Source organism: Callospermophilus lateralis, chromosome 17 (assembly GCF_048772815.1).
Source record: "Callospermophilus lateralis isolate mCalLat2 chromosome 17, mCalLat2.hap1, whole genome shotgun sequence".
NCBI classification, from domain to species: Eukaryota; Metazoa; Chordata; class Mammalia; order Rodentia; family Sciuridae; genus Callospermophilus; species Callospermophilus lateralis.
In genome coordinates, this window is record NC_135321.1 from 15,900,148 (window position 1) to 15,921,338 (window position 21,191).

At 46.5% G+C, this 21,191-nt stretch overlaps 1 protein-coding gene across 1 annotated transcript; it reads right to left on the reverse strand.

Annotated features, from left to right (window-relative positions):
* Positions 1-1,224: 1,224 nt before the first annotated feature.
* Grp (gastrin releasing peptide) lies at positions 1,225-11,682 on the reverse strand. Its single transcript, XM_076837321.1, has 3 exons — positions 11,544-11,682; positions 5,846-6,069; positions 1,225-1,278 (listed from the first exon to the last, which is right to left on the reverse strand). Exons 1-3 carry the CDS (start codon positions 11,680-11,682, stop codon positions 1,225-1,227), a joined length of 417 nt encoding a protein of 138 aa, XP_076693436.1.
* Positions 11,683-21,191: the final 9,509 nt, after the last annotated feature.

A 21,191-nucleotide genomic window follows, 5' to 3' on the forward strand; every position in this document is an offset into this window, starting at 1 on the left:
TGGAAGAGGAGATTCGTCTTCCCAGTTCCCCAGGCCTCACTTTGGGGAAGCTTTGAATTGACATAGTGTTAGAAGAAATGAGAAAGAACATGTCACCTCTTTGTGGTTCTTTGACAATCAAAACCAGAACAAGATAAATCTCTCTAAGGTTTCAAATGTGATTTTCCTAAATGGAGAAAGTAAACCTTTGACAGGAAGCTTCTCAACCTGTTGATGTGCAAACATCCTGATCAAATGCAGCCCGGGAGCATCAGTGGCCTGCCGGGCCACCATCTAGGCAAAGGGAAGGCAAGCTCTCGAGTTCATCTTAGCCTTTTGCTGACCAAATCTGGCGTGGGGGATGACTTCTCTAAGATTGGCAAGGAAGTTTTGAGGGGAAAAAAACAACAAACCCCCAAACAAAAACAAAACCAGTGATACTTGGTAAACATGATGAAAGGGAGGCTTAAAATGTGGTGCTGGGGGAAATCTGTGACTATGGACATTTGGATCCCAGCTCCATCTGCTATGTGACCTAGGGAAAGTCACCTGCCCTCTCTAGTCCTCTGTTGGCTCATCTATTAAACGAGGGTGATCACTCTCAGCTCATAGGAGTGGGATGGGGAATGTATGGATCCCATCAGCAACTTACCTGATAGGTAGTGGTAAGGACTGACTATAAGGGGCTTCCTAAGTGACAAGGAGGGCCAGCCAGCCTCCATCTCCAACCTAGCCCAGCGGCTGGCGATGATAGAGACTGGTGAGATCTTGGAAAGGCCATTCGTCACTTCAAGGCCTCGGTAAGTGGCCTTCAGAGGCAGAGCTGACCATTCGGCCTGACTTAGTCAGCAAACCCAGAAGCACGTGATCGTGCTAGCTGTCCCATTCATCATTGCCCCTCTCCTCCCACTTGGACTTGAAATAAGAGAGCAACCTGCCCCTCAGACAAGGTGTTTAAGCTTTTATTGTGAACGATGACAGATCGGGGCCCTGGACCTAATCAACCAAGAGCCAAGATGGCAAAAGCTTCATTGGAAGACTCATTTGGGACAATCGTTTACAGCAAACAAGTTCAGACCAGAAGATGCTGCTTGGAAATCACGGACTCAGCCAAGGTTGAGAGATACGAGGATAGTTAGATGTTCTGCACAAAGGAGATGGTGCCGATCCAGCAGAGGTGACACTTGCGGAAGGCAGTCTCTCAGGGATTTTGTTTGGCTCCTCTGAGGCCATCGTCATTGTCCCTCAGCTGGGCATCCCTTCCTTCCTCTGGAGAGGCTGGAGCAGAGAGTCTGCCAACTGGAAAAACAGCAGAGAAAGTGAAGCAGACATATTATTAACCCTGAAGACAAATCCACTTGCAAGAAACCACTGGCCTCGCTGGGGAGCTCGTTAGAAAACAAGATGAATTTTTGGGTCAGCCCGGCCTTCCTGGCTCAGAAATTCTGGGGAGAGGCATCGACCTGCCCGTGTGAGCCCTAGGGATGATTCTGACCATGCAGTGTTTGAGCACCGCAGACACCCCCAAGAGAGAAACTTACCTCCACTTTTTGAATTGCTGTATTTGGGGAGGGGTCTTTTGTTGCATCTGCCTACCTTGTCCCTGCTGTGATTTCTCAGGCATGTTGTAACCAGTGTTGGAAATGAAAAGTGTAATCCCCAGGACTTGACTCCTAGGGTAGCAGCTGGTGGGGAGGGGTGGGGGGTGGAGACAGGCACTTTCATTCTTTCTTGGCTGACTTTGGCAGAGCCTTGTAACACCAATCAAAGCCAGTTTCCAAATTGCACCATCGCACGCTCCCAAACCCAGACTGTAACTGGTAGTCGTGGGGCACCTCGGGAAGGGGAGCTCAGTCGGGGTCTCTGCCAGCACTCTAAATGTAGTGTGGTTTGCTTGCTGCTGTTCTGCTCAATTTAACTAAGACTGAAGAAAGAAAAGATAGAATTTAAAAACACTTCTCTGGTCCCATAGCAGTGTTTACCCAATGAGATGAGAAACTAGAGCTCCTTCCCCTTCCCAAGGCTCCCTGGCAATTCAGATTCCCCAGCTTCCAGACGGGCCATTTGTTCCTAATAAAGACACTACTGCTATTCTGAGGCAAACGGTTACCTGCCCTGTGGCTCCACTGGTGAGCAGGTACTAATGAGCCCAGGGCTGGGTTCAATTCCCACACAGGCCAATTAGCTTTTCCTTCCTCCCAGAGCCCAGGCACCAAGGGCCCGAGAGCTGCCAGGCTGGAGATGAGACCATCCATCTTGCCACGCGAGCTGCTGTCCACGGGGGGCGTCAGAGACATTGGGGAAGATACACAGATGTCCCCCATTGGCTCAAAATATTGAAGTGGGAGGGTTGGCTCAAGGCGGGGAAAGGAAGAAAAGCCGTGTGGCTTGGCACCATCAGGGTGCTCCGGGACAGAGGCGGCTGGGTAAGGAGGAGCTGTGTTGGAGATGGGGGCTGCCTTCATTCTTCCTCCATAGAAACAGCCAGGACTGACAGTTATTCCTGATGGTATGCTGCCTGTTCTGTGTGCTGAGCTTCCTTCGGAGCATTACAAAGATTAAGAAAAGCTTCCTCCTGTTCATACTGATTTGATGGGACAGTGAGAGGGGTCCCTTATAAGTGAGGACAAACTTGCACATCCACTTCCTTTCCAGAACGGCTTCTGGAGCCCCTCCCTCTACCCCTTCTTCATGTCCACTAAAAAGAAAAACCCAAGGCTACGGAAAGCAGTGGCCTGGGACCCAATCACAGAGACCTCCAAGGCTAACTAATACTGGCACCGGAAGTCAGCACCATCTACAGCCACACCCTGGAGCCTACCCCAACGCTGTCTGGCTTTATTAGAAATCATGGGGTAAAATTTCCACTGGTTTCAGGATAGGATGAGAAGATTTGTGGGGAAAGTGCAGGCGAAAGGTTAAAGTTATGCTTGGAAATGGTGCCCATTTGCCCTAATCCAGAGTCAGTGCAGATTCCCACACATCTTCCTGAATTAAGTAAATGTCTTTGTCATCAAAACATAGGAAATGCTCTGGATGTCTACCTCCAGCTCCGGGAGAGTTGGCAGCAGGACTTGGTGCTTTATTACTACGGTGGGAGAAGAGAGCATATGTGGGTAGTTTTTCATTTTAAGCAAAGTCCTTCAGCTTCTGAAGCTCCTGCTGCTAATTCTGGCTAAGTTATTAAGCTTCTCTCCAGCACCGCGAGATATATGGATTTCTAATAGAATTATTCTCTTGGCACCCCTTCTTTTTGAATAAGATAATTATAAGATGTTTTCAGTTTTCATAACAACACACTTTCATTGAGGCAGAATCTCCAAAGCAAGGGGAGTGATACACTGTCTTGGTCTCTGTTTTGTTTCTCACATTTCTGGAAAATATACTCAAAGCTTGGCACACAGGCTCTTGCCCTGGTTTCACCAGGGAAAGGCTATGTGTCTGGTCTATAATTGCTATTTTTCAACCTGAGGTGGAATCAAATGGGATGGGTTTTCTAAACCTGTAAAAATAAAAGCAATGCATAAAAACAGAGAGGAAGGCCAGATTAGGAAAAAAAATTACCTTTTTAAGCTCACAATGGGAGAAGTCTCTCTCTCTCTCTCTCTCTCTCTCTCTCTCTCTTTTTTTTTTTTTTGGTACCAGGGATCGAACCCAAGGTCGCTTAACCACTGACCCACATTCCCAGCCCCCACCCCTTTTTATTATTTATTTTGAGACAGACGGGTCTCGATGAGTTGCTTAGGGCCTCACTAAGTTTCTGAGGCTGGCTTTGAACTCATGATCCTCCTGCCTCAGCCTCTGGAGCTGCTGGGATTATAGGTATGTGCTACCCACCAGGCTAGAAGTCCCTTTTTAAGCAGTCACTCCCCACCATTTCCCACTCCATGAATCCTAAATTACTACCACTCAGAGATTTTTTGGAGATTTTCTTTCACAATTGTCTTGGAAGCTTCCGAAATTTTTCTGAATATAGGAAAGTTTTCATCCTTGAAGGATTTGAATGCTTTCAAAAGATTTTAAAGATGTGAGCCAAGTTTGGAAAATAAGCGACTTGAAATAGAACTGTTGTTTGGTTCAACAAATGAGGTACTATAGATTGATAACATGGTGGGTGTGTTGGGGAGTAGTATTTTTCCAATGCACTGTGAAAGTCAGTCCATTTCAGTGTTTGTAGAAATCGATTCTGAGGGTTTTGTGATGGTGGGGTTTTTTTGTTTTGTTTTGTTTTGTTTTTATTCTTCAAACAAATGAGAAGGCAAAGCACTTGACCAAGAAGTGGGGCATGGCTAGGTAGGGCTCGGAAGCCAATCACAAGTTCCCAGAGCACTCAGCATGTGATCCTTCAGCAAAGAGGAGGGCTGATCATCTAACACCTATCACACAGATCTGTCAAGAGACTCACTCAGGGCTTTGTACAAAGTTGGCACTTATCTCTGACTTGGTTGATTTAATCCAGATTTTCTTTCTGAACAAAAGCTACTATAAAGACTCTCTCTCCAGGTGCTTCGTGCAACAGATGAGCTTTTAGTTTGCATTTAGCATGAAAATCCCCAGTAGAAGGAAGAGCAGTGGAACAGAAAGTCTCCCTCCAGAGAGGCTGACTAAGGCTTGGCAAAGCCAGCCAGAGCCTCTGCAAGGGGGCCATCAATCAAAGAGCTAACCACCATGAACAAGAGAAGCTGGGAGGTCTCCAAGCTCCATAAGTGAAAAGCAATATTATTTATTGCCAGAAACAGAGAGGAGCAAGGCCTGCCGCTGCATCCTGTATCCTGTGTATCTAAGATCAATAAGGACGGTTACCCGGAACATGGCCTGCACGACACACACTGTCTGGGGCTGACCAAGTACAGGACAGGCTCTTGTCCCCGGTTCACCAGTGAAAAGCTGTGTGATCAGGTCTGTTTCCTCATCTCCAAAACAGAAAGCCTGGGGCTACAGCTCAGTGGCAAAACATGTACTTAGCATGTGTGAGGCCCTGGATTCAATTCCTATTACACCCCAGCCCTCCCACCAATATGAGAGAGTAAAAGAATCTTTCCCTAACACTGCTGAGAGCATTAATTTGAAAAACTGGAGGTAAACTCTTTAGCCCAGTATTTGAACTATGGTGAACACTCAATAAACTAGCCATTGCTGTAATTGCAAATATTTTTACCTTTTCTTGTATATTTTGTGGAAATTTCATGAAAGCGATCATCATCTCATTTTCAGTTGTCTTGCTTTTGTCCCATAAAATTTATTCTCTGTTTTATTTACTGTCTTTGCATCTAAACATTGACCGTTTGGTATCACTATTTCCCCCCATCCTCTATAACATCCTATGCAGGACAAATCAGTTGACTTCAGATATGTTCACCAAGTTTTGAAATATGAGGATAAAACCTGAATTCGATGATCTGGGAACCAACAGAAGAAATACTACTTTGCATATAAACTGGAATGCAAACCAAAACGCCCCCTTCTGAAAAACATCTAGGAAGAGGCTCTTTCTTCCATGGTACTTATCAAAAATAAACATATCCGCAGACCCACAGGGATTTACTCGAATAGAGTCCATGGCCTCATTATCAAAATATTTAGGTAGGGTCATCAATGAGTAACTTGAAATAAACACAATTGCTAATAGAACTCCTAAAGGGAAGTTTTGAAGCAACAATGTTTTGATGGGTCCACAGGAAAAATAATCTATTCTGGCAAAAATAAAAGACAGCATGGAAATTGTCCGCTGGTTTGGTAAGCATATGTTGGTGTTGGCCTCAAAGAGTGGCTATTAAGACTTACATCATAAGCACTTTTGTGCTTCCCTTCTTTCCAACTCTTCTCAAATACCTTTCACCCCACTTCTCAAGTTCGCCTCACCTACATCTTTCAAGTTGCTGCGTTCCTCTGAATCCCAAGTGGGTTGGTGATTGCCCAGGGGCTGGAGTTGAGGTGACTGATGGCTTCTGTCCCCCTTATCCTGTATGAGGTCCAGCAAATTCCTTGCAGCCTCTTCCCACAGAGTGTGTTTCCTCAGCTGCTGCTTCAGGCCATCTCCCTGGGACACGTAGGGGAACTCTCCCGTGCTCTTTTTCCCCATTAAGTGCCCTGCACAAACAAAACCAAACCAGAATGCCACACATTTAACCAGCGGGAATGAATGGATAAGAAAGATTAAAAAAAAAAAAAAAGTTATGTTTGTGCTGTTTCCTTCTAAATGCAGCGTAAATAGCATTTTATTTACTCTGACAGATTTTGCTCTGTGTTAAAAATGTGCAACAAGGTGGACAGAATTCAGAACTGTAACCCAGGAGTCCTGGCGTGGGAGTCAGTTTTTATTGCTGTGACCAAAATACCCTACAAGATCAACTTAGAAGAGTGAAGGTGTATTTTGGCTCATGATTTCAGAGGTTAGTCTATAGTCTGTCAAGTTCTCTGCTCTAATGCTCTAGGTCCAAGGTGAGACAGAGTATCATGGCAGAAGGACAAGGCAGAGGGACACTGCTCTGGGCACACCCCAGTGACCCACCTCCTCCAGGCACACCCCATCTGTCTGCAGTTACTACTGAGAGGTTCCAGCTCTCATAATTCAATCATTCCACCTCTGAACATTCCTGCATTAACACAGGGGCTTTGGGGAGGACAAGTCACATCCAAGCCATAACATCTGGGTTTTTGTTCCATCATTTCTATGAACTAGCCAGGTGACCTCAGCCAAGTAGTTTAATACCCTGGTCTTCAATTTTCTCAGCTATAAAATTAATAGGGTGAGCTAGATTAAACCTAAGGAACCCTCTAAATCTCAAATTCTATCATCAATTCTGTGTGCACCAAATTCTATTCCCAGCAGAAGAATGGGCTTTAAACATCTTCCTCAGCCAATTCTGAATTGCTTCTGAAAATAAAAGCCTTGGTATGTTTCTATGTGTGATTAAAAGAAGAAGAAGAAAAGAAAAGTGTTGCTTTCCTCTTATCTTTAATACAAATGTACCAAAGGAATTTTTCACTTAAACTTTCTCAGAATTTTAGCTGAGATTGAATCTAGGAAACTTCACCTGGAAATTATTAGTTAAGAGTGTGATGAAAAACAAGCTGGAAACAAGTTCTGACTAACACTTGGCAACCACATAAATGCAGGGTTTTCTCTTGGATGTCTGAGATGGTCAGTGAGTGTCTCTAAGTGGTCTCAGGGACACGCACCTGCTGTACAAATAAAGCCATCATTAAGGAGGCCAAAGTGCTAAAGACAGGGAAATTTACGTTCGCAAGTGAAGTTAACGCAGGATAAGAAACAGGCAGGGAATTCAGGGTCTGCGGTCTTAATACTTTAACCCATTGCTTCAGCTACACACATATGTTGTCTTCTTTTCTTCTGCTTTCTCTCACCCCATCTCTCTGAAATTAGGCCTTTACCTCTTGGAAATTTCTAACACCAATAAAAGTTGTTTTTTTTTTTTAATTTAAAGAATATGCTGGATAAAGTCCTTATGGTCCCAACATAGACTGGCATTAGAAGTATTCAAGACAAATATCATGGAAACAATATTTGGAAGACCTTCAGTCACTTAAAAGAGGCCCCCTTCCCAGAGCACTGTCCACCAACAAAGAAGCCTCATTATAACTTCATCACTGTCTTTTACTGCAACTGTGGATTATTTCATTTGATTCAGACCATAGTAGGTTTTACTGTAATAGGTTTGGTGAAACTGAGGCTTACCTGAGGTCACACAGGTATTACCAAAGGCCCCTAGGATTAAAGTCAGCTCAGAGTCCAAATTCCATTATATTGTTTCAAAGTGCCTTTTAACTTCCTAAAACTACAAGGTAGCAACACATCACTCCAGGGTCTGGAAAAAAAGGTAAGATCTGAAAAAAGCCTTCCAATGTTATGAAAATGAATAGAGACTGTTTATTAGTATATAATGGCTCATTGTGTAAATGAGAAGAATTAATTCAATATGAGAGAGACTTCAAATGAGAATTTCAGTGTAAGTCCTTGCTAAGTCACTTACAACAGGAGACTTCACATGATTTTAAGACCCTACTGAGATCAGTTTCCAAGCTGAAGCACTGGGATCCTGAAGGCTTGGCTCTTCACTTATATGTGTGGCCAACTTGGTGCCTGGATATCCACTAAATAACCTTGCACTTGGCCATAACAGTGATTATGTTGAACAACTTCCCAGGAAGTTCTGATGCATCAGCTTCATTTATACAGAGGAAATTGAATCATGATGATTGGAAGGCAGGATTGGAACCCTGATGCTCCCAGTAATGACCTCAGTCCCTCTTGCCCTCCCTAATTGCCTATCATCTAGTCAGGATGCTGGAAATGAGGAAGGAGTTATTGGCTCTGAAACAGAGGGGTGATGGAGATATTATTTTTACAAACAAGAACTTTATTTTGTCATCGCCAAATAATTTTGTGGACTTTCTATAATAGGAGGATAAAGTCATCACCCATTCTGTGATCAATTTAACACAGATCCTGTGACGCTGGACTGAATTTCATGTGTGGTGGGTGTGTGATGTTCAGCTCCCCATCACTAGATCTACAAGCTGGTTATTAAGGAAAGCACACCATCTATAACATCCCAGGGAAGCACTCATTTCCTGGGTCCTATTTCACTTTTGTGCTGACTACTGTCAACCAAATCATTGTCTCCATGGCAACATGGAGGATATGCCCACTTCTACCTCTCCTCCCATCATCATCTGTCACATGTCCATATCAAAATAATGGAGATCTCAGTATAGACAAAAGACAGGCATTTGCAAAACAAAACCTTGGCCAGAAAGACAGAGAGCTAAATGCTTTTGTTCTTTTTAATCATTTAAAGAAACCACTAATGGACAGGTCTGAATTTCCTTGAAGTCAAAATTTGAAAATTATCCTAACTTAAGAAAATATATACATCAACATGTAGATTAAAGTACTGAGTACTTCTAAGAACTAGTTTTTATGGAGTTTTTGTGTTTTGCTTTTGTGGGGCTGGGATTGAATCCTGGCTCTTGTGCATGCTAAGCAAGTGCTCTACCATGAGCTACACCCCCTAGTCCTGGAGCCACACTTTAAATCCCCCAGTTTCTGAGTCAGCACTGCAGTGTCAAGCCACTTTGCAGCTTCATAGTGGTGCTTTCCAATTCCACCTTCTGGGACAAGCATCACATCAAAGAGCCAACACTAAGAACATTGCACGGAAACATTGAGAATAGTGTGTGTTGACACACATTTTCATTGCACAAACATTCCTGTGGACATCCAGCCACAGAGGAGCATGCTACATTTTCTAGCTGTCATCTCTTTTTCTGTTGCTACACTATGCTTTTGTCAGGTGGAAGGAGCAAATCAGTTAACAGGCCTGCAAATGGAAGCTGACAGCTTCCTCGTAGACAGCAATATGTGTCTTTAGTTTTGCACTAATTAAAACTAAACTGTGTGTCTTTGTGATTGGAGAGGATTGGCCTTGGTTTGGGATAATTGAAAGCTAAACTTGAAACTTGACATCCTTTGTCCCTGCCAACACTTCTTATTCCAACATCGGTATGTGTACATATAACAAACTTTTAAAATATACAATGTAATTTTAGGCTGAAATTTATATTATTCTTGACCTCCTTCTTCCCTTGCTCTTCCTCACACCCTGTACAAACAGGGGGAAGAGAAAAGGGTACATTTAATAATAAATTTCAAAGTGGCATTTGGGGTTGCTGCTGGTCTGTGTACTTTGAGGTTATCACTAGGAAGGGTGAATAAATGCAGACACTCTAAGTACCTGGGGACAGTCGTGTTGCAGAACTACAGCAAAACAGGTTGGGCCTGGCTTGCACCAGAAATAATGACCATGCTTCCCAGTTAACTCTGTTCTCCTACTTTGGGCCTGCAAGGCTTACCTCATAGTAAGTCCTGTTACTATAAAAATACAGTTGAGGAAAACAGGTTGGAAATCCCGAAGGCTACTCCACCTTTCCTCCTCCTGAATGGTGGCTCTACCAGACAATGGCCACTGGACTTAAGCTCCCAGAGACCCTTGTTAAGAATTACTAATTCTAAGTTTGGGTTCTTTGACCCCTTGTTAGTGTCCTTCATTCTGGAAGTGCAGGGCTTCTCAGCCTCACCCAGGCCAACTTCTCCTGGGTTCCTCCAGGTCCTTGGAGATCACAAATCCTCTCAACCCTGGCGGGAGGATGATATTAATAGCAGCGACAAAAATTGCTCTGGGCAATCCCGGGCTCTCTTTCTTCTCTGACAAAACCAAAGGCAACACAGAGGCCCAGGAAACCAGTTCCAGCCTCACCCCTTCCCCCAAATTCCTCCTCCTCGTAGTAGGAGGTTGATATTTGAATTAATAAGTACCTTTTCAACACACTGTTTTGGTCCTAAGTGGTTGACTAAGGAAATAGTGCGTGTCTCTTTGCGTCTCTGTCTCTGTCTCACACAAACCATCTCTTTAGAGATGGGTCGACTCCCAGGTTGAGGTTGGTGCAGTGAGCTGCGGTGGGGTACGTCTGGGGATGTTGAACCCCTTGCATTTGCAAGAGGCTATGCTAGCGAGGCCCAAAGGCCCGAGGGTGAGGGGTGATGGCGAAGCTGGCGGCGGCTGCCTACTACCACTTGTCCTGGGTGTGCCCTCAGCAGACCCCGGACCTGGCAGGCGCCCTCCCGCCCGGCTCCGCCCGCCACCAGGCAGTCTCTTCCGCCTTGCTTCCGGGAATCACCACGCCGGTGTCGGAGAGCAGGAGGTTGGCAGAGGAGATGGGAAAGACGCTAAGGTAGAGGGCGAAGTCGTGCGTTTAGATAGACCGAGACTGAGAAAGAGCGGGGCTCCAGGAACAGAGAGGCTAGGGTGAACGCTAAGAGCACGCGCGATTCCTGTAGCGCGGAGCCCGCTGGAAAGAAAGAGGGTGGGCAAAAGGCGGGGTGGGGGGATAGGATCTGTAAAGGAAAGAGCAGGACCCAGACAGCTCAGGAGAGCCACAAACAGTAGACGTTCAGGCACTGTTAGCTGAACAGATTTGGAACCCGGGGCGGGAGCGCTGCGTCCCTGGACCCTACACCTGTGGCTTTGCGAGGTGCAACCGCGCAGCAGGGGCTCCGGCCCAAGCTCGTAAGAGTCGTAGCCTGGACCGGGCTAGACCTAGGCTCAGAGACACGATCCGGAGACCTCGCTCCCCAAAGTTGTTCCAGGAGAGACTCATGCCAGAGCGGGTTGAGATAAGGTGGGGGGGAAAAAAGGAAGTGTTGGATTTGTGCGGAGGGAAGATGAGCTGAAGCATAGGGTTGGGATTTTTGGAGAGCTGCGCGCTGGCTCCTGCGCCCTGAGGAGGAAGCGGGTGCGCACCCACAGAGAGCGAGCGGGAAAGGATTCAGGGACCAGTCTCCGGTTAGTTAGAGACCCAGTCTTCCCGGGACGGGGAAAGGTGGGGTGGAGTTTGGGAGATCGGGGTCGGTGTTTTAGTAGAAGCAAACCCAAGTCCCACAGCTCGGCCGCGAAAACGCTGAGATGTGGAGACAGGTCCCCTCGGGCTAGCTGATCCCTCCGGGGACAAGGGAGCGCGGCTCTTGCGGCCAGGACACTCACCCACCGCCCAGTGATTGCCGCGCGGGTACATCTTGGCCAGCACGGTCCCTTCGCCCACCGGCACCGGGGCTGCTGGCCCCAGGGGCGCCTGGCAGAGGACCAGCGCCAACAGGACGAATGGGAGCTCGGGGCCGCCCATGATGCCGGCGGGAAGCCCTGGTATCGCAGCCGCGAGGCTAGGCGAGGCTGGGCGGAGAGTGCGCTGCCCCCGGCGGAGCAGCGAAGGAGGACTGGACCTCCAAGGAGCTCCCGCCGCTGCCGCCCGCGCCACTGCTGCAGCCTCCACTAGGGCCCCGACTTTATATGGAAGCCGGGCGGGGGGGCTGGGGGGTTCTTCCACCACCGACCAGAGCGCTCTGACGTCTCCCTATCGCGAGCCGGGGCGCCCGGACTCCTGGCCCGGAAAACCATCCATCTCCCCTCGAGTGATGAAGAGGCTGGGCGTACAGTGCCCCCTCTCCCTTCCCCTCCAAGTCCCGCCCGCCTTCCCCACTCCGGATTAGGTCCGCCCATCCTCGACGCCTTCGCGCCAAGACAATTTCGTGAACTGCCCCTCTCTGGCCTCACTGGTCTCCCGCTTTTACTGAGCTCGCATCCAGCCAGGGGTAGAGAGCAGCGACGGGCAGCCTGATCTCAGAGGTAGAAAGGGAGAGCACGGAGGATGGACGTTTTGTGACTGGGCTTTGCTGAAAGTGTTGGAACCGTGATTGCAGAGTACTCCTGATGTTCCAGACCTTTCCCTTCCAGGGACACCCTCCCTGCAGTCCCAGCCTCAGACCTCCGGGCTGGCCTCCCTCCCGCAGATCTCCGCCCCGCCCCGCCCCGCCCCGCCCCCAGCACTCCGCGCCTCCCTCCACCGCGGCTTTCCCGGGCGCACCTGCCCATTCACACCGCGAGGTGGAGGACCGAACGGAAGACGCGCTTGGAGAACAGTGAGAACACTAGTTGGACTAAACACAAGGCCCCTTCCATAAGCACACTTCTTCCCTATAATAGAGAAGGAAAGTGCTCTTCTGCTGATTTCTCTAGGCTGCGCCGGCCGGAGAGCTCCAACTGTCCCTCAGCTGCTACTGCCGAAGGAACAGGTCTCTAGAGGTGCTCAGCCTCCCTCTGCTCTTTCTGTTCTCTGGTCTAAAGACCGTTCACCCGCCCTATTCCTGAACAGTTAAATGCCATGAATGTGAAAGGGGCTCGCGCCATAGCAATGGGACAATAAATAGAAGCTGGTAGGATGCTGTTGCCCACGATTTGGCCGCCAGAGCTGCTCGTGTGGTTGTGCTTGTCATAGTTGAGGGCTAGTCCTCACTAAGGGCTGGTGACTTGCCTCCCTGGTGAGTCTTTAATGTTCCTTATCCACATGGTGTTGACAAGATTGAAGCTGAAAATGTACACTTTGGCCTGAGTATCTGGTGATTCAATGCATATGTGCCTTTCTTAGGTGAGCACACACAACATATTGCATGACTGAACATTAAAACATGTTTTTTTTTTTTTCTGTGCATGTGTCTGCCTGTAAGGGGAAAAAGGCTGATTTTATGATCATTATTAGTAGCCAAGGAAATACAATAATATTATCCTGGGGAGTGATCCAAGTGAAAATCAAAAGGAAAGAGTCTACAGTTGGCTTTGATTCCATCTTTCTTGGGTTACCAGCCTCTGCAGTGAGTCCCGCCCCCCAACTCCTCTGTGAACAGATGTTCACTGACAGGTGACTGATCATCCATAGCTTGCTCCCTCCCACTGGGTGAGCTTGCTTCCACACAGGGACTTGGGCTTGCTTCTCTGAACCCACACAGAGTGCCTGGATCACAGTGGTGTTCAACAAGTGTTTGATGAATGAACAACTTATCTAAGATATGCTTAGGCCTGATGCCTTCTACAACTCCAAGTCTTCGAAGGAACACTAAATTCTTTTCTCTCCACATTAACTTGTAGAAAAAAAAATATCCTTCCCATTTAGTTCAATCAAGAAATTTTAGAATCTTCTAAATGATGTTTTCACCCTATGGAACTAGGAAAAAAATCACTGTAGAGACATTCAAGTATAGGAACAGTTCTACAGAAAGCACAATTTTTCTGCTAATGCAGGCAACACGTGTGTGTGTGTGTGTGTGTGTGTGTGTGTGTGTGTCCCTTGCAGGGCAAGATGTATCTGGGTCCCTCCATTCACCTCAGTTCTTGCTCTCAAAATTCCCAGCCCACAAGATTTCTGCCACCAAACTAAGGCTGGGCCATGTGACTTGCTTGGCACCCTGTAAAGGCAGCAACTGCATCAGTCTTGTTCAGAACCGCATTCACAGTGTGTATCCCAGTCCTAGGCACAGAGAAGGGACTCAATAGATGCAAATGGATACATCGTCTTGCAGGTTTAAGATGTGATCTAGTTACCTAGCCAGAAAAGATAGCGATTTGTTGTCAGAGAATGGAACCTTTGTACATTTGATTCAGCTGGTGTGAATGAGCCCAAACAGATCCTGGTTGGATGCCCTCTCTTAATGAATGCCCTTTAAAGTTCTCACCAAGGTGTGCCAGGTAGAGATGATCAATCCCACTGACTTGGTTAGGGGAAACTTAACTGCTATGAGAAAGAGATCTCACTGCAAAGACCCACCTGAAAGAGACATTGGTATCCTTTTTTTTTTTTTTTTTTTTTTTTTAACCCAGAGCAGGTACTCCAGGTTGGCGGGCAGTTCTGTTCCTCCTGGATATTCACCCCTTTCTTGAATCTTCCATTCAGGAACATCTAATCTAACTTTTTTTCAAGTAACTGTTCCATCCTGTGCTTCTCCCATTCCCCAGAGCAGTGCCCCCCAGAGGATTAGCCCACAGGGAGCTGAGAAGAGTGTGTCAGAATGCAAATGGTTGCTCTTCATCCAGAATGTCATGTTCTGGGAAAAAACTGTCACCTGAACTAAACAATGGCCTGCTGATTCGTGGTCTGGAACAAGCCCTCAACTCATTATGAATAGATAACTAGTAACTGATCTGTTGGATCACAAGTCCAACAGATTCCCTCTGTCCTATAGCACTGTCCCTGTCTGCATGGCCTGGGTGGCAGCTGGCAGGACAGGGAAGATGGCATGCCCACTGTCTTGCTATACCAGTTCCAACGTAGCTCTGATTTCTTTTGCTCATGTTCCTTTGGGTAAAAGTCAGCCACATGGCCACAGGTAATTGCAAGAGGGGTTGTGGTTGCAGTTGATGGTCAGTGATATACTAGCCCTGATTGCTGCACTGTGAAAGAAGGAGCCAGTGAAGTTTGATGGACAGCTAAGAATCTGCCAGAACCAGCCTAGGGTGTCGAAGGCCTGGAGGAAGCTTACAACTTTTACTTAATAAAATAAAACTAAATTCTACAAGGTTAGGAGGAGAGTTCCCTCATAGAGATGAGCAACTTGACCTTGAGCCACCTCCTCCACCCCAAAGATATAGTCCTTTAGGGGTTCTATTGCTATCACCATGGACAGTAACCCTTAGGCTCATTGGGCTGCTATTGCCCAAACTAGGACACCCCTTCCTTGAATCTTCCATTCAGAAACATCTGATCTAATTTTTTTTTCAAGTAACTGTACCATTTAGTCACAAAAGTGCTGTGTAACAAGCAGCAGGCAACATGAGGTTTATTTCTCCTGTGTGTGCAGTGGGGCTGGTGCTGCTCAGCAGTGGCATGTGGGGTCCTCTGTCTTGGCTCCAGGCCAAGGTTGGGCTTAGGTTTAGGTGCCTGCACAGGTTTTTCATCCTATTGGAACCAGCCAGCTGGCAAGAGCATGTTCCTCTCCTGGCAGGGCAGAGAGTACAATCAGCAGGGCTCCTGAAGCCTGAACTTAGGGCTCACATGCTGTCATTTCTCCCTGGTGCTATTGGAAGTCACATGCAAGCCACCTGGGCAAGATCACAGCCAAAATGTGGGGAAGCATGCACCAGGGACCAGGAGATGGCTGCAGGGAGAAGTAAACAATGAGGTCCCTATGGCCATGCAGAATAGAGGGAAACAGATACTTAGTGACATCCTGCAAAAGAATCTGGCCCAAAGGAAGATGTTTATTCACCCTTGGCTTGGCATCTCTGGGGTTGGAGGGTGTGTAGGGCCATACCCATGGGGGCCTTTCTCTCCAACCCCATGTGGTATTTTCCAGGAAATCCAATGTTGGTTTCTCCCTGTGCAGTCTCTATGGCTTCCAGCCTGAAATACATTCTTTTTACGTTTATGTAAGTTTCAGGTCTCTGTACCAAGACTTTTTTCTTCCAGAAATCATGGCTGTATGATGTGATTTTTAAGGGGGTTCCCCCACCCAGACTTGGATGGTCTAATGTAATCAAGCCTCTTTGTATGCTAAGAAGAGAGACCCACTTAAGCTAGCTCAAGTAAAGTGGGATTTGTTGTAAGGACACACTGGGAATGTCAGGAACCCAAAGACAGGAACTGTGTGGTCCATCCGAGTCTCAGTGAAACCAGAACTAGTCCTTAGGTCCCCCATAGCCTTACTCCATGTTGTGTTACCTCCTCTTTGCATCTGCTCCTTTCTCCTCTCTGTAGACTTAATTTCAGGTCCTCCACACATTCTCATTCCCACATAAATTCAGCTTGCTCTGCAGCTCACTGCATCTACCCCAACCTCCTGTAATGGAGCAACTTCCCCATAGCCTCTTAACTTCTGCTTCCACTGGAAACTGCCTCTGACTTTCAATTTCTCATCTCCAGGTTTCCAAGAGAAATAGGATCAACCTGTTTTGGTCCAGCCACACAGGTTTAAGTTGCCCAAGATCTTACAGATGCATGAGCCCTGTGGATGCCTCTGGCAAGGGTCTAGCAATGCATGATGGTAGCCGTGGCCACACTCACTCCACAGGACTCTGGGCAGGACTGCGTTCCTGTGCATAGGTGAGGCAGGTACCCAGATGTCTCATACACAGCATTCTTTTCCCTAGACCCTCAAGTGTGTCGTCTTGGGTTGCTATTTCATGATTTGTGCTGTATCCTTTAGCTAAGCCCCACACACATTTCATCTCTCAGGGCAATTTTTGTTATTTTCTCCTATGAAGTTCAAGTTTTGAAGTTCAAGATTTTTACTATGAAAAAGGTCCTATTTAATTTCCCATTTCAATTTACTGGAGCATAAGGAATTGTCCATTAGCATTTCTAAATAGGTAGAAATAACCAGCATTCCCAAAGTTGATGTAATTCCAACCCAAATCACTGAAACACTGATAGTAGTAGGTCTTTGCAGCTGTGTCAGGGTAACTGAATATGTTTAAAAGGACTTCTTGAAATATTGAAAGTGGCTCATGCATCTATACCATTGCCTTAAGAGATGACAGGTTGGAGTCCCTGCTTAAGTTTAAAAGGCTATTTTGTAAATGAAGTTAGCCTAGTAAAGAGGACTACTTAAGCCATCACTGATCATGGGCACACTGGTGCCAATGAAGGATCTGGAGGCATGTCTGCTGCAGTGGGATGTCCCCAGATTCTCAGGCTCAGGCCAGTGCAGAGTAGGCAGTTGCAAAGAAGAATTGCGGGAACAGGAGCAATGGTTGAAGCTCAGGACCCAGGCTTACCTGGAGTCCATTCACCTCTACCAGTTAGGAGCTACAGTGTGATCTCAGGCCATCCACTTCATAGCTGCATCTCAGTTTCTCCATCTGGGAAATGAGTTGGTAATGCCTTCCCTACTCCAGTACTGAAAGGGTTAAATGAGACCATATGCATCTATTGACTGACAGCTACTTAATTTTTGTAATTAATAATAGTGGAGAACTCTCAATAGAGCAAGAGAATTTCAGTCTGATTTTGAGTTTCAAGATGGCATAATTTCCTTGTTCAGTGCCTAACCCAATGTCACGTATCAAGTCTTCTGAAGAAATCTAGGCATGATATTGTATCATGCCAATAATAATTGCCACTTTGTATCTATTAGGTCCCAGGGACTGTGTGGCTGTTAGGTGCATTTGCTCATGTCATCTGCACAGCCGTCTTATGAAGCCAGGGTTATTCATCCATTTTATAAATAAGGAAACTGAGGCTCAGAAAAGTTAAATAACTTGTTCAATACCCAGATGACAATCAGCAGAGTCAAGATTTGACCTCAGAGCTATATGATTCTCAAGCTCTGAGTGTAGTAAATATGACAGGAATGAACTTCTTTATAGTTGAGATATTCCAGGGTTTGATAAATTTTGCCAGCCAGAAAACAGAAAAAGAATTTTAAAAGATAATTTCAGAAGTTGGGGGTGAGGTCGAGCCTCTGGGGGAAGTCCTACTGTGGGCCCTTCTGCTTGCCCACTTTGTGCTGTTCTCCGCCCCCAGCCCACCCTGCCTCTGGATTTGCCTGCGTTGCCTCCCAGCCTGCAGGTGGAAGTAGGCGGGAGTAGTGGGAGCATATAATTTGCTTTCTGGAGAATAACAGGCTCATAGTTTTGGCTACAGAAAGGATGGCCAGAGTCCCAAAATATAGCCCACAGTGTTTGAAACTGAAAATGTATCTCTGAGATTTTCCTACTTGCACATCTTACTGCACACTGTTCCTTGAGTTGTAGATGCTCTCCGTGTGTCACCGATTGCCTTCCACGATCTTCCAAGTTACCAGGCAGATTGAAGGGTGAGTACCCTAGACCCAAGATGACAGCTGGTCTAATCCAGGGCCTCTCAACCTTGGTACCATTCATATTTTGGGCCAGATAGCTCTTGGCTGTGGGGGCCGTCCTGCCCAGTGTAGGATGCTGAGCTGCAGTCCTGGCCTCTAGATGCCAGCGGCCCCCCTCAGTTGTAACAACAAAAATATCCCCAAATGTTGCCAAATGTCCCAAGTTGCCAAATGTCCCCACTAACTGCTTTGGCGCCTTGACCCCATGCTTGCTGGACAGTCCTGATGTCCATGCTTGGACAGCTCTAGGGCTGGAGAGAACTCACTTGTTCTCAGCTTTGGAGAACACTAAGTTTAGAAAACACCTCCTTCTGGTCCACCTTGTAGAGACTCTTCTAGAGACTTTAATGCATCTCTCCAGCTCCCTCATCACCCCTTCCTGGTCTCCCCTGACCACTGGGCCTCGTGGCAGGGTCTCCAATGCCTACAGATGCCACCATGGCACACTCGGTTTCTTCTTGGTACTAGATGTTCTCCATGCTGTCAACAGCTCCTCACACAGAAGGGCTGTACCTCCCCTCCCGGCCCTGACCAATCTGGACGATCAGATTAGACATTGTCCAGGTCACGGTTTCCCCATTAAAAAGCTGAGAGACAGGAATACTAGGTATGACCACAAACCCAGGATGCTTTGGACCTTCCCCAGAGGGCATTGAGCAGTGGTCCAGAGATCTGGTGAGCAAGGGGCATGATTTTCCAGAACTTTCTACAGGTCCATTCTCCTGTCAGGTGGACTCCTAACTGAAGGACCTAGACCTTGGAAAATGAAAGCCATTGTGTCCTACACTGCCGGGAAGGCTGAGAGGTCTCAGATCTTATGGCTGCTCCTCAGATCAAGCCTAGGTGAGGACCAGGGCAGCCATTCCTCAGGTAATGTAGAGGGTGAGCAGAGTAGGCGATGGCGCCAAGGTAGGGCTGGCACAGTTCTGGGCTGAGCAACTCATTCTTTCTTCTAAGGAACCTTCAGCACAGAAGACCATGAATGTGAAACCGCTTCGTAGGCACTGGAAGAGCTGAATGCACAAACACAAAATATGAAGTACAATGGTCTGTGAATCCCCGCCCTCCTGGCTCGATGGCTTCTGGTCAGGCAAAGTTGCAAACCAAGTTTAGAAGCAAGTTCCTAAGGAAAAGATTATGCAGAAAATTCTCTGAAATGCCATTAGCTTAACCTGATTTAACTTATTAAATCAAGAGACATCTATCAGTCTCTCTTGTTCTCCCTCTTGGTGGCGCCCAGCACGGTGGCACCCAGGTATTCAGACCAATGTATTACATTATGGTGGAAACGGGGGTGTCTGGGAGGACAAGAACATAGAGCCCCCCCACAGTGACCTGGGAAGGCTCAGGACGGAGAGGGGCTCTGCTGGTAACACAGGGACATGCACAGTGCACAGGTTTGGTAGTAAATATCACTTATGGTAGAGTGAGAAGTGCTTTGTATTGATATCTAATTTAATCCTTATTGATGAGAGGTAATTTTATTGTCCCTTTCTTGGGGAAGGGGAGTCTGAGAAAAGGGAAGCATGTGTTCATGGCCAAGCAGCTGGCATTAGAACCTTAGAAGTATGGTGTAGACCCTTCTCATCAAACGCTCTTCTTCAGTGCTAAGCACTGAGTGACAACAGGTTCACGGAAGCCTGCACCTTGTAATACTCTTTCTGATCTCAAGCACGACCTGTCTGCTTTATCCCAGGTTCTCCAGAGAAATAGAATGAACAGGACATGTCTACCTACTTATTTTTCTGCCTGTTTAATAAACAGATTTATTTCAAGGTATTGACTCTGGTGATTTTGGAGGCTTGACAGATCCAAAATATGGAGGGCAGGTGAGCAGTGGAGACCTGGGAAAAAATTAATGTTGTAAGTTCAAGTACAAACACAGGTTGCTGGCAGAATTCTTTATTGCTTGACAGGTTACTCTTTGTCTATTAAGCACGCAACTAACTGATTGGACATGGCCCACTCACATTGGTAGGGTAGTTGACTTTACTCAAGCTTACTGATTGTATCTTTTTAAAATGACTTTACAGAAGCATCGAGAATAATGTTTGACCAAGATATCTGGGTATGGGGACCTGGCCACATTGACAGATAAAATTAGCCGTCATGATGCCCCCCCCCGCCGTTTGTCGAGTTGGGGCCACCTGCTATTAATGTTGCCATAGCCCCTGATTCATTCTGCATTTCCTTTAGGTATTAGGCAAATAGCACTTTTCCTGAAGCTCTGCCAAAGCAAAATTGGAATTTTCCAGAAGGAACTTGGCGGGGAACAGAGGAAGTGAAAAGAAAAAGAAAACCATGAAAATGGAGATGTAGACAGGATTTTTTAAAAGATGTCAACTTCATTGAGGTATAATTTGCATATTAAAATACATCCTTTTTAAAGGGGCTGCTTTATTGAGTTTTGACAAGTGCATACAACCACCACAATCAAGATAGTGAGCATTCCTGTCACATCAACCAGTTCTCCCAACTTTAGAAAATCACTGATAGGCTTTTGCTATGACAGACCAATTTTGTCTTTTCTGGAATTTCATATAAATGGTGTTCTACAGTCTGTCATCTTTTGCATCTGGTGTCTTTCGGTGCCATATGCTTTTGAGATTCAGAGACTGCTGCATCTATCAGATGTATGTTTCTTTCTACTGAGCAATAGTGTCCCCTTGTGTGGCTGTCTCTCAATGTGTTTATTCATTTGCCCACTGATGTATGTTTGGGTTGTTTCCAGTTTTTTGTGATTTTTCTTTTGTCGCCTTTGTGTTGTTATTGTTGTGTTTTGCTGGCTAGACTCTTTTTCTGATACTCCAAACTGATCCTCCCTGTCTGAAAAACTCTTATCAAGTTATTCCTCCATATTTGAGGATGGGTCTAATTCTATGTTTACTGCACAGAAATTCCTGGTGGATCTTTACTCCAGTGAATCTTCAAGCTCCTCCCTGAGTGCTCACCTCCAGAAAGGCATGGCTTCCACTCCTACAGGTTTGTGATTTTGGTTCCTTTGGAT